Here is a 12,612-nt window from a genome sequence, read left to right as displayed (position 1 = left end):
TCACTCGTGCCCTGGTCATCTCCCATATAGACTACTGCAATGCGTTCTACATGGGGCTACCCTTGAAGAGTATCTGGAAGCTTCAGCTGGTCCAGAATGCAGCTGTGTGAGCTGTTTTTGGTGCCCCCAGAAGGGCACATGTAACACCACTGCTGCGTGAGCTGCATTGGGTGCCAGTCTGCTTCTGGGTGCAATTCAAGGTGTTGGTTATCACCTCTAAAGCCCTTCATGGCATGGGTCCAGGGTACCTGAGGGACCGTCTCATCCCCATTGCATCAACCCATCCCACGTGATCATGCAGAGAGGGCATGTTACGGACCCCGTCTGTAAGAGGATTCCACCTGGCGGGGTCCAGGAAATGGGCCTTCTCTGCACTGGCACCAGCCCTCTGGAACACTCTTTCTCCAGAGATAAGAGAGATTCCATCTTTTGTGGCCTTCTGAAAAGAATTGAAGACCTGGTTCTGCCACCTCGCTTGCGGCAGGAAGGGGAATGATCACCCCTGGAGATGGTTAGCGCCTTAAATGGCCCCTTTAGATACACATAAATTATATTCCAACTGCTACCGTCATCTGGATTTTATATTATATTTATGTTTATGTCATATTTGTATTTATATTTAGTAAGAGTATTTTCATGTTTTTATCTTTGTTGCCCAGAGTCCCCACTTTGGGGGGAGATGGGCGGTGGCTAAATTTAATAAATAAATAAATAAATGGTGAGGTGTATATAGATTAAACCAAGAACCCGCCAACTGAAGATCCAGGGCCACATTTCCTTCCCCAAAACATTATGTGTTGCTCCAAGAAATGCTCCCGTCAATTTTTTAAAATGTGACTGAGAGCCAATATTAAATAACTAAGATGGATCCCCACTATTTGTGGTTCATTTAATGTGAACCACATTTTAATATCAATGAAAGTAGATCCATTTTAGGTTTCAGTGTGGTCTCACCCGTTTCTTTGTCCTGTTTGGAGACCACCCCGAGGGCATCCCTCCAAGATTAGACCATTGAAAGAACCAGAGTTAAATGAATGGTTGCTTATGTTCATAATGTACGCAAATGGCCCAAACCATTTAAGCTAAAATTCCAGATTTGGATTTCAGCCAGAGGTCTCCCCCAGGCCTTCCTGGAAAAGCAGAGGATACTGCCTGGGATTTCTGGCAAGAAAACTCTTAGCAGTATCACCCAGTGGTGGCCTTTCCTTATAATAGTCTCCACGCTTCATATTCCTATTGGAAAAGGAAAGCTTGGCATGCCTCTGACTAGAAATGCAGCACATTCTTTTTTCTTATTGATTTGGAAATCCTATATACTGCATATATACACAGACAATGAATTAAGTTATGGATACTAAGCCATTGTTAAGGAAGACCCGTGGGGATGATCTAAAGATGTAGAAAAGGGAGAGGAGGCAGGAACGGGGACTGAATTGATTGAAGGGCGACTCTTGCTGAACCTTGAGGCTGATGCAGGGAATGACCATTGGAGCCCGGCTTCCTACTACCATAAAAAGGGCCATCTAGTTTTGCTCCAAGAGCCAGTTTGGTGGTTAAACTGTGAATTCTAGTTCTGCCTTAGACACAAAGCCAGCTGGGGGATTTTGGGCCAAAAATTGCCAAGAAAACTGTGGGAATGTGTCCAGGCCAGGAGCCAATGCTGACCCAAAGGCTCAAAAAAAAAAAAGAAAAAAAAAGTCCTAGCTGGAACCTCCTGGAAAATGTTACATTATGTTGGGGCTGATGTGTTGCCACTGCAACAGTGGAATGCATCCCCTCCATGAAGAAACCTGCATTGACTATGGCGGGATATGGTGCAAGCTGTTGATTTATGACCACCTCCCCCAGCTTGGTGTGCTCCTGATACGCCAGCCTACAGGGCCAGGTCAAGTTGGAATCCCGGAAGCTGCCACTGAGTGCCTCTGGAGGGCACCAGGCTGAAGAAGACTGCTTTATCAGAGTAGCTTAGCATTGCAAGCTCCATGAGTCGGATGCGGTCCTTAGCCCCTAAGGCCCTTGTCCTCTGAGCTGTCCCTTCCTCTCCAAGGAGAGGCAGACTAAAAGTGAAGCATCGTGAAGAGTGGAGCAGCCCATGAATTTGGTAAATAAAGTCTCTTTCACATTGAACTTCACATTGATTTCATGCATGCATTTGCACAATTTTCAGGTGACAATATGAAAGTGGTTTGCAACTGCCTCCCTCCTTCAAGGATTTGGGTTTTTTTTCCCCCCCCTCAAATCTCACAACCCTGGAATTTCCTGCTAGTCTCCCATCCACGTTCTAACCAGTCCTGACTCCATTTAGCTTCCAACTTCAGACAAGATCGGCTGGATGTTGCTTGTGCTGAGACCCAAGAGGAGGAACAGACTGCAACTTCAACCCCAGGATTGGGATCATTCTTCTCATAGCAACTTCATTTCGGATCCTAGGCTACCCCCCAATATTATGGGCTTTTCCATTCATACAGGACATAATTCCCACCATCAGGAGAGGCTTCCTGGACTTTCAAGCCAAGAACTCCAAATACTTTTCACATGGAAGGGTGTGACTTATTTACTTCTAATTTTGATTTTTATTACTTTAGCTTATAAGCCGCTCCATTTCCAAAGACTCTTAAGCCTGCAACCTGATCATTTTGATTGCCCCCTTCTGCCCCTTTCCAGCATTATTATATCCTTTCCCAAATGTGGAGACTCAACTTATATACAGTATTCCAGATACAGATGTACAATACATTTATATAAGGGCATTACAGTGTGGGGAGTGTTATTTTTAATACTTTTCCTAACTTTGCCCAGCATGAAATTTGTCTTTAAACATATTTGAAGTGTGATACTTGTTAATATGTTTTCTACTACAGATTAAAGTTACTATGGTAACTAATCATTTTGGCCAGGTGAAGAGGTTGAATTTAATTGTCCTCTTTTCAGATGTTAATTTTTGCACCTGGGGAGAAGAACTTGCCTGGACTTGTTTTAGTTTCAGTTTCCCTTCTGTGTAGGCATGTAGAGTTAAGCAGCTCTCACTGAGAGCCTGTAAATACCTTTGCTTTCTGTAGATAAAATTATTTTTATAGAAATGCCTGGTGTGTGACTTTTCTGATCTCTCCTGGGCCAAAGGCTTTCCGAGCAATCTGCTAACAATACTGCCTCCCACTTCCATACTTTCCTGCAATGACATGAGGTCTACGGACAGGCCGTCTGCCAAAATCATGCCAAAGGGTGAGCGTTACGGCCCTGTGCAAGATTCTAGCCCCTTTCCCTTGGGTGCCACTGAGCACAAAGTGCACAGACCATCACCTCTAATGACACAGCCATAGTTGCGACTGTGCAACGCCTGGCCAAGAATCTGAGGACGACTGTCAGCAAAACGCCTGGTAGCACTTTTTCACACTAAGCAAGCAAGCTTGTGAACGCTTCTGCCTCCTGATAGAATCTGTTAGTCTAAAAAAGTGCTACCAGGCTCCTCCTGATTTTTGGCTACCACAGACTCTCACGGTTCTCCTCCTGCGACGTAGGCAAAACGGTTTCTCTCGGTCTGAGATGCCAAATACCCAGCAGTAGATGACTGAAGATCCTGGAGAAGGAAAGAAGCGATGGCAAAGTAACATGGTAGAGTGAGTCTGGATGTTGGTGCTTCTTCTGAGGGTGGCAGTGAGACACATCAGGACAGGGACTTATTTGACCTGTGATGGGATCAGTGACAGTGACATGGATGCTGTGAGTCAGGACATGGCGGGGGCGGGGGGGAATCCCCTGTTGCTAGGGGAATGTTGGGTTGGAGGGCTGGCAGTGGGAAAGGGCAGTTGACGGTGCATAGAGATCAGTGAAGCTGGAACTAAGACAATCAGCTGTTTTGCAGTGTAAAGCCTCGACAGACTGCGCAGGGAGATGAACAGACAGACGCAACCCGGCCAGTGGACAGCAGCAGTGCCCAAGGGCAGATAGAGGAGGGGACAGGGGGAGGCTCAGCACCATGCGCATCTGCGCACATCCCTCCATGCATCCACTTCTCTGCCTCTTTGAGAGACAGGCTGAAAGGCTGGGCGGAAAAGAAGCTACAGACTCAGAACCGGCATCCCAAGAGGAAGGAAGGGGCAGCGCAAAAGGCCAAATAGTCTCCGTTTTTCAAAAAAGAAAATGGTTGAATTTGGATCTGAACATTTTGCACGAGTGAAGATTGTTGGGCCTGGCCAACCCTGTGTGCTGAAGAGGGAGACGAAGGGAGTGTTTGGGCAGGGATTAACTCAAGATCTGGAATAGCTCCCTTCAGACAGACAGTCTTCCTCCTTGTCCGGCCTGATCAGCACAGGCTTCGGGCCACTTGCACACCCGAAGTTCACAAGATGCTCGTACAGCTGGGCTCAGGTGGAGTCACTTTTGGGGGCAGCCTTCTGTAGGAGAGGCAGAGTCGTCCAGTGGGAGGAGTTTCGGGGCTGTCTTCATTCAGCTGTGGAAAGATCCAAGGAACGGAGTCAGAGGGCGAACCTCCAGGACCTGGCCAAGCTGAAGCCAGCTCTTCTGATGCTCAAGCAGGCCCCAGGAGAGGGAGCCAGCCATTGTCACGCCTGTGCGTGAACTCCTGTCCTGGCCTTACTGCAAGGGCAGTTGCTGTTCTCCCCTGTTCTTAGGCAGACTCAAAGCAGCCTGATACGAGGTATGGGTGGACATCTGCTCACATCATAGCTCGTTGCTAGTCAGAACAGGGATCCATGAAGAGGCAAGGAGGGGTGGGCACTTCCAAAGCAGGGTAAGCCGGGCACATTTTTGATGGGGGGGGGCTGTTTTTGAAGGTGGCACATGCTTTCAGCGTCGATCTAGAACAAGACTAAGTGGGAATGGAAAAGACTGCCTCTCGCTGCATCATTACTATTTCTTGAACATCGGTCTAACTGGGTGTTTTACAACTTCTGAACAACCCAACAGAGAGAAGAGGGCTCTGCCTGTGGATTGCAGGTGTTGCTCGGGTACAGCTTTTGCTGTAGGAAAGCAGTGAAGCTGCCAGGGCTGTTTGCACACCTAAAAAATGGAGAGAGCTTTGATTGCATCGTTGTGGCCACCACCTTGGCTCTTTTGAAGACATTCTCTGGATACCCCTGGACGCTGAGCATGGGAAGGCAGCTGTTGCCCCTTCCAGACTGTTGATGGAGAGGCTCCCCAGTCTCAAGTCCAGAGGTACCTTTCCCAGCCTGCAATCTGAGGTGGAATTGGATGCTTTGTCTTGACCCTCATGGCCCCTCAAGCCTTTGATTCCTCTGACAATTGTAGACCTTCTGTGGATACCCGATAATTTGAACCAGAAGATCTTCAGATTCAGAGGCAACCTGATACCTGGGACACCTTGGCCACCATTCCCTGGTTTTGAACATCCAGGGACACCTAGCTGGCCCAAGGCAGCGGCTTATGGATGGATGGATGTAGAAGGCCACCCAGCTCCTCCTTTGGGTATCTCATATTTTTGCCTTCTCACGGCCAGATGAACTGCCAGCCTTTTCAGAGAGGCTGTGCTTTGTTCAGTCAAGATCACCAGGCCGAAACAGTGACTGTGGGTGCCTAAAATTTCCCCAGCCCATTATGCTCCAGTGATGTTGGATCACATCTCCTGCAATCCTTGGCTCTTGGCTGCTAACCATGTTGCCCTGAATAGGCTGGGAGAAACTAAACGTCTGGCCTCCATAAAGTGTGGCCAACTTTCCTCTGAATGGCCTTCCCCTCTTTCTGAAACACTTCATTGGTCTTGCAGTTCTTCCTGATCAAGGATCCAAGCTGTAAGCAGGATTTCGCAACAGCAGTGAGACAAACCTGGATCGCATCTTCTTTGTTTTCAGCCTGCCCCACTTCTTCCTTGTTGCTTTTCTCATGCTTCCACGCTATCCACTCTTTGTGTATCCTGGAAAATAAAGGAAAGTGGTAAGATTGTGCCGTTGGCTGTCATCCTGTTACCAGCTGAGGTGGTTTCATCCTGCTAGAGTGGAAGGGCCCTAAGGACAGATAGGCCACCAGCTCAGCTAGTCCAGTATCTGTTGCCGCAGTGGCCAAGCAGAGTCCTTAGAGGCCCTCAAAGGGAGCCTCCGCACAGGAGCACCTGCCAATTGGTACCAAACATTCCAGCATCTTGCATGCTCCCACATATCCCTGCTTCAGCTGCTTGGGGAAGGTTCACAGAAATGTTGCAGCTCTCCACAAAGGCTTTCAAAGAGCAGCAGAAGTGGATGAGGAGAGCAGCTTCCGTAGGTACAGGTTTCCTAGCCTTTTGGGAACCACCATCCAGGATGGAGAATGCCCAAGGTGCGCTGTGTGTGTAGTGAAAATGACCGTCAGCCTGAAGGAGAGCTTGGGAGAGAACCCTGCCCCAGACAGGGGTGGACCTCTCAATGAATCCTGGCCGAGTCTCACCGGGAGTAGTTCTTTTGCACTGCGGAGGCCAGGCCGCAAAGAGCAGCTATGCAGACCAAGGCAGTGGATATCCCCGCCAGGATCTTGAAGAGGTTCAGGTCAGAGAGCACTGCAGGGAAAGAGAAGGGGAGGTGCGGTGTCTTTCCAGCCCTTGAATGCAAATACGAGGAGGAACTTACTACGCATGACATCTCCCTTCTACCCCTTGGCATATTCCAGATGCCCTTCAGCCCAGACGGGGCAGTCAGTGGCCCAGCTGACTCAGTGTTTCTCAACCTCAGCAACTTTGAGATGGGTGGACTTCAACTCTCAGAATTCCCCAGGTCTTGAAATTGCTTTAGGTGACCAAATCTGCACTCGCAACAGATCTGTGAGGTGGGGAAAACCTGGCTATCTTTCATCTTGAGTCTAATTAGATGGATAACCTCTTGCCAGGATGGTCCAGGGCCTGGAACTATCCTGCTGCCCCCAGATGCACTGGGACTGCAGCTTTCAGAGTTCCTGTGTGTCCCATTCTTGCTTTAGGGAGAGAGACGAGGAGCCCGTGGCCTTCAAATGTTATTATATTACAACTCCCAACATTCTTCTTCATTCTTGGCCACACCAATGAAGATGCTGGGGTTTTAGTTCAAGGACTACAGGCTCCTTCCTTCCTTCTTGGCATTCACCGGTGTAGGCCACAGCTAGGGATTCTAGAAGCTGAAGTCTAGCATATCCGAAAGGTGCCAAGTTGGAGAAGACCAACCCACAGTACATCTCCAGCTGTGAAGCCCCACTTATCTCCATGCTGTCTCCCCAGGGATTCTACTCACATTCTGCATTGAAGGCAATGCTGCCAGTTGTGTTGCCAAATGGGTTGTGAGCTTGACACACAAAATGCCCTGAATCCTGTGCAGTGATATCTCGAATCTCCAGTCTCAGGCTGTTATGGGAGGGGAAGGTGAGGAAACGCTGACCAGCTGGTGAGAAAAAGCTCTTGGTGTCAGCCAGGAGTTGGCCTCCTTTGTACAAGGCCAGCCTGGAAGGTGGGTGGCTGTTCACTCTGCAGGTGATGATAGCCAACTTCCCATTCTGATTGTCCAGGTAGGCACTTAAGGAGGGGCGTTCCGGTGCATCTACATGAACAAGAACATCAGAACTTCCTTGCTGGATCTGCCCATGGTGGTCCTTTGCCATGAGCCAATGGAAGCAGATCAAAAGCAAAGAGATTCATCAAGAACCAGGTGCCAACTAAGGAGATGAGATTGTACCTCTGTGAGTGTGATGAAGTCCCACTTTCAGGGATGGGGGTGGGGGGGTTGTAAAAACAAAATCAATGTGGCAGCTGCTGCCATCCTGTGGACACCCCTGGAAAGCGTGCTGTTTTCTTTGGTTCCAAGAAATTGCAGGGTCTTAAAAAGCTCCTTTCCCACCTATCATTTCTCACTCCAAACTGCAACTCCACCCTTTGACTGGAGAGCTAGAACGCCGATGCTTATTGGTCTTCGGGCTCCTACCGGGAGGGAGCTCCTGCTGAAGCAGAGAAAGGGCAAGCAGGGCACAGGTTAAGCCCCTCCCCCTTTCTGCTTTATTTGGACAAAGGGAGGGATGGGACCAGATGTGGCTCCACCCAGTTGGGAAGAGGGATGGACCGGAGGGGGACCTCATTTTGGCAGAACTGCCTGTCAGAGCCCCGAGGGAAAGTGGCCTGGTGGACCCCTGGCAGTATCAACAGCCTAGCTCATGCTGGGAGTCCAGCAGCACGGGGAGGACCACAGATCCTCTCCTGGCCTTGGGTCCATGGAATGTGAGTCCATCACCTCCAGGGGGCCAGATTAGGTGGAGCCTTTGGCATCCTGCCTGCCGGGGTTGCTCCTCACGCTGCGGCTGAGGCAAGCTTGCACCCAAGATCTTAGAGACGCAACACTCACAGAGCACGTTCAGAAGGACAGAGGCGGAGGTCACACTGCCTGTTCTTCCAGCTGCCTGGCAGTGGTAGGCACCCGTGTCATCTCTGTCCACCCTGCCCAGCAGGAGGGATTGGCTGGGTCCACCCTGAAGCCACCGGCTGTTCTTGTACCAGGTATAATTCATAGGCTCTGCTGCCCGGCTGGCAATCACACAGGTCAGGTTGGCCATAGTGCCTTCATGAACGTCCGGTGATGGGTCAGTGATGATTCTTGCATCTGAGGCGGAAAAGAGCAAAAACAGAACTGAATAACCCAGCCTCCTTGCTGTCCTGTTCCTCCTCACTTTATCCCTCCTGCACCTTCCCCCTTCCCTGTGGCAAGTTGGCTGGGTTCCCACGACCCGCTTAACTAAGTCGGTAGAAATCTGCTAAGCCGAGCTAATGTTAACCTGGGTTAGTTTTGGGGTGGTTTGGGGTGTTGTGCAACCCAGCCCGTTTGGTGAGATCTTCATTCAGTCTGTTCTGGAAAGTAGAACATGCATTAATTCAGAAACTGTGTGAATGCAGCCAAGTTGTGGGCTGGAACCAGGTTCGGCTTGCCGAAGACATTTCCCATGGAAAGTCAACCCCATCTTGCCTTATTGATTTCGAAGGGGCCATAGGCAGTTCACTTCATCTGGATCTGGCCTCTGGATCCTCAACTGCAGCTTCTCCAACACTGACTTCTGCAGAAGTTTTAAACCACCACTCCCATCATCCCCAGCCAGCCAAGCGCACAGCACCGGGTTGGAGAAGCCCGCCTTATCCAGCCGGAAAGAGGAAGTGAGCAGGGGAAAGGAGAAGAGCCACTCACTCTCCATTCTGAAGAGTATTGACGATGCAGAGGCCCCGTACGTGTTGTTAGCCAGACAGCGGTATCGCCCTTCGTCCTCCAGAAGGAGCTCCTTGATCTCCAGCTTCAGGGAGTTGTGAGAGGCATGAACGATGTGCCGTTGGCCGGGCAAGTTCCCAGATGTCCTGCTGGAAGCCACAATCACATGTCCTCTGTACAGCAGGAGGTCAGAGGGCGGGTAGCTCTCCACAGCACATTGCAGGACAGCCTGGTTTCCAGACTGAGTTTCCAGGAAGGACGTGAGGGTGGCCTTCTTCGGCTCATCTGTGAAGAAGACCAGATGTTGCATGTCAGTCGTAAAAGGAGAAGCCAGTTCTGCAACAGGCTGTGGCCACTTGCTGCATGCTGGGATGCTGCAAAGCCTGCACCACCTTTGGGACAAGAGGCACTTCTGGTCCTTCGTGTGATTCTCACAAGTGTGTGCAAACCTAACAACCTGGAAGAGCCACAATGCTTCCAGCTCCCCCTTAATCTGCCCTATACCTTAGGACAGAGCCTGCAAAGGAACCAATCAGCACTGGGAAGGCGGGGTTAGCTTGTGGTTTGCCCCGCCTCCTGGAGCTGCTCTTTCATCTTGATCATTTATTGCTTTCCATATTTTTCCATGCTTTCTTCCTTCTTCAAAATTATGGAGTCAGGGTTGCAATTACTATTAAATTTACTTATTTCTCAGACTTATGTGCCACTTCAGTGATAACACGTATTCTAAGTGGCCTACACTCTCATCCAAGAACCACTGAACTATAACAACTCAATACACACACACACACACACAAATACTGTGCATGATATAATGAAGAGCAAAAGAACTATTCTTATCGCATCATGCTGAAGAAAACCCACCCAAAATAATTCATCGCCACCAGAAGAGCCCCCCTGCTTCCTCCTCCCCTCCTCCATTCACTCAGGGTATATCCGTGACATCACAGGAACCGATCAATTATTACAGGGCATTGGTGTAAAATTTATTTATTTAATTTTTATCCCGCCTTTATTATTTTTATAAATAACTCAAGGCGCCGAACATACCTAATATTCCTTCTTCCTCCTCTTTTCCCCACAACAGCAACCCTGTGAGGTGGGTTGGGCTGAGAGAGAGTGACTGGCCCGAGGTCACCCAGCCGGCTTTCATGCCTAAACCAGGACTAGAACTTACGGACTCCTGGTTTCTAGCCTGCTGCCTTAACCACTAGACCGAACTGGCTCTCTAAAATAGCACCTCCAGCATCCCCAGAGTTCACCCTTGGCAAAAGGGCCTGATCCCTTTTTGAACCTGGTGTCCTCCAGACCTGCTGAAGCTCTCTGCCATCATCTCCAGCCAGCAGCTCACATCCTTCCCAGGAGCAAGGGCAGCAGTTCGCTGGAAACAGGGCTGAGGACAGACTGTGATGGGTCTGACAGGGTGGGCAATCCATGTAGACATCCAGGCAGCCAAAGAGGACATCCCATCTTCCACAGACCAAGAGGTACTCACAGTGCACTTGCAGAATGATGGGTGGGGATGTCCTGATGCCCCTCTTGTCTTGAACTTGGCAAGAGTAGGATCCTGTGTCGCTGGGGGTAACATGTTGGAGTGGGAAGGAGGTGGCCGAACCTTGTCCCAACCATTTGGCATCCTTATACCAAGTGTAAATGGCTGATGCTTGGGAGTCAGCATCTTCACAGATAAGGGAGGCACGCTGTCCTTCATGCACATCTGGGACAGGCTTGATCACCAGCCTTACAGCTGTCCAGGAAGAATAACAGCAAAGCTGAATGGACCGACGGCAGATGATCTCCAGCTTACTCTCCCTCATGCTAAGTCTACAGAGCGAGCGAGCATCCTCAATCATCACCTCTAGATTGCCTTCTTTCTACCCTTTTGCCCCCTTCACCCACCTGTCAGGCACCTGACGGAGAAGAGGAACTCTGTATCCTACAGAGAACCACCTCCTCTTTTGGCAGAGGAGCAACCAAACATGAAGAGGACAATTGAGGGCTTGGTAACTGCTTAGGGAAATGGGGTCCTTCAGGCCAGAGCCTTCTCTGGGAAAAAGTACAGGACCAGGCCTTTCTCCTATTAAGCAAAGGAAAACTAGGGCTAGGAAATCGGAAGTACCATGTCCTCCTGGCTTCTGAACTCCCTCCCTACCTCTAGGACAGGATTTCTCAACCTGAGCGACTTTAAGATGGGTGGACTTCAACTCCCATGGCTGGCTGGGGAATTCTGGGAGTTGAAGTCCACCCATCTTAAAGTCGCTCAGGTTGAGAAACCCTGCTCTAGAAGCTCAACTTCTTGGCTGGAGGAAAAGAATAGAGGCACAAAAGTCAGTATCTCATTATACTTTTCTTCCCAATTTCTTGAAACAGGAGATGGAGGCCTCTTCTCACATTTGGCTTCTGGATCTCTTTTGGCAAGACAGCAACCTACTACAGGCAAGAGCTAATTGATCAGAGCACTGGGTGGGTCTGGACACAGATTCTTCTGTTCAAGTCTGCTGCCATGGGATATGTGGAATGGCCCATGTTTCCTGCCACTGAAGTCTTCCCCGTGGGGAACAAAGGGGCATGAACTGTCTCTGGACTCCCAGTGGGGAGCAGAAGCTGTGATGTGAGACCAGACCACCAAGGACTGAGCAGCACCACTCACTCTCCACGGAGAAGTTGAAAGAAGCACGGGCTTTGCCAACAGTGTTGCTCGCCAAGCACTCATAGCTTCCTTCATCCTCCAGGCTGACGTCTTTGATCTCGAGCCTCAAGGAATTCGGGGAGGAAGCAGCACCCAGCTTAAGGTCCGGCACCCCACGGATTTGGGAGGAGCTGGCTGCCAAGACTTGGTCAGCACGATGAAGTGAGAGCACAGAAGGTGGGTTACTGTCCACGGTGCACAGGATGATGGCCAGCCTGCCTTTCTGAATCTCCAAGAAGGACTTCACCAGCAGATTCCTGGGAGGATCTTCCAGAAGAAGAGGAGAGAGATTAGACTGTAGGTACGTCATAGAAGCATAGACTCCAGGGCTGGAAGGGACCTTGGACCTGCCCAGAGCAGGAACCCTCAGGCCATCCTGAACAATGGCTACCCAATCATTTCTCAAAAACCTCCAGTGATGGGGCAGCCACCGACTTCAGGAGGCATATAGTATGACATGTACAGACCCTCGCATGTCATGTTTCTTGACTCATGCCCAGAAATGAAGTTGCACGGAACACCACACGGGTGGCCAGCAGATACCACACAGTGGTGGCCTTGGCGCAGACTGGAGGAGAGGGAGGAACCCTTCATGTTTGCTTAGGAGAAGGGACCTTATTCCAAATGGAGGCCTTAGGCTTTCCATAGTGACCTCAGCTTGCCCACTATTGAAAGCTGGAAATCCAGAATCTAGTTATTTTAAAAACAAATAGCCCAGACTTTAGCCAACTAGAGAAGTTTAAAATGACAATGCCCATCATCATCCCT

General features: G+C 49.8%; 1 protein-coding gene across 1 annotated transcript in view; it reads right to left on the bottom strand.

Moving 5' to 3' along the window:
- Positions 1-2,532: 2,532 nt before the first annotated feature.
- Positions 2,533-12,612, bottom strand: part of SIGLEC1 (sialic acid binding Ig like lectin 1) — a 33,079-nt gene continuing 22,999 nt past the window's right edge. The window contains exons 14-21 of the mRNA XM_063310442.1: positions 11,806-12,111; positions 10,651-10,902; positions 9,138-9,440; positions 8,307-8,561; positions 7,209-7,511; positions 6,397-6,505; positions 5,803-5,890; positions 2,533-4,450 (exon numbers count right to left, since the gene is read on the bottom strand). Coding sequence (XP_063166512.1) covers positions 4,340-4,450; positions 5,803-5,890; positions 6,397-6,505; positions 7,209-7,511; positions 8,307-8,561; positions 9,138-9,440; positions 10,651-10,902; positions 11,806-12,111 — 1,727 coding nt within the window. The 3' untranslated portion in view covers positions 2,533-4,339. The remainder of the gene's footprint in view (positions 4,451-5,802; positions 5,891-6,396; positions 6,506-7,208; positions 7,512-8,306; positions 8,562-9,137; positions 9,441-10,650; positions 10,903-11,805; positions 12,112-12,612) is intronic.

The sequence above is a fragment of the Candoia aspera genome, chromosome 8, assembly GCF_035149785.1.
Source record: "Candoia aspera isolate rCanAsp1 chromosome 8, rCanAsp1.hap2, whole genome shotgun sequence".
Lineage (NCBI taxonomy): Eukaryota > Metazoa > Chordata > Lepidosauria > Squamata > Boidae > Candoia > Candoia aspera.
This window is presented reverse-complemented; position numbering and strand designations above follow the sequence as displayed.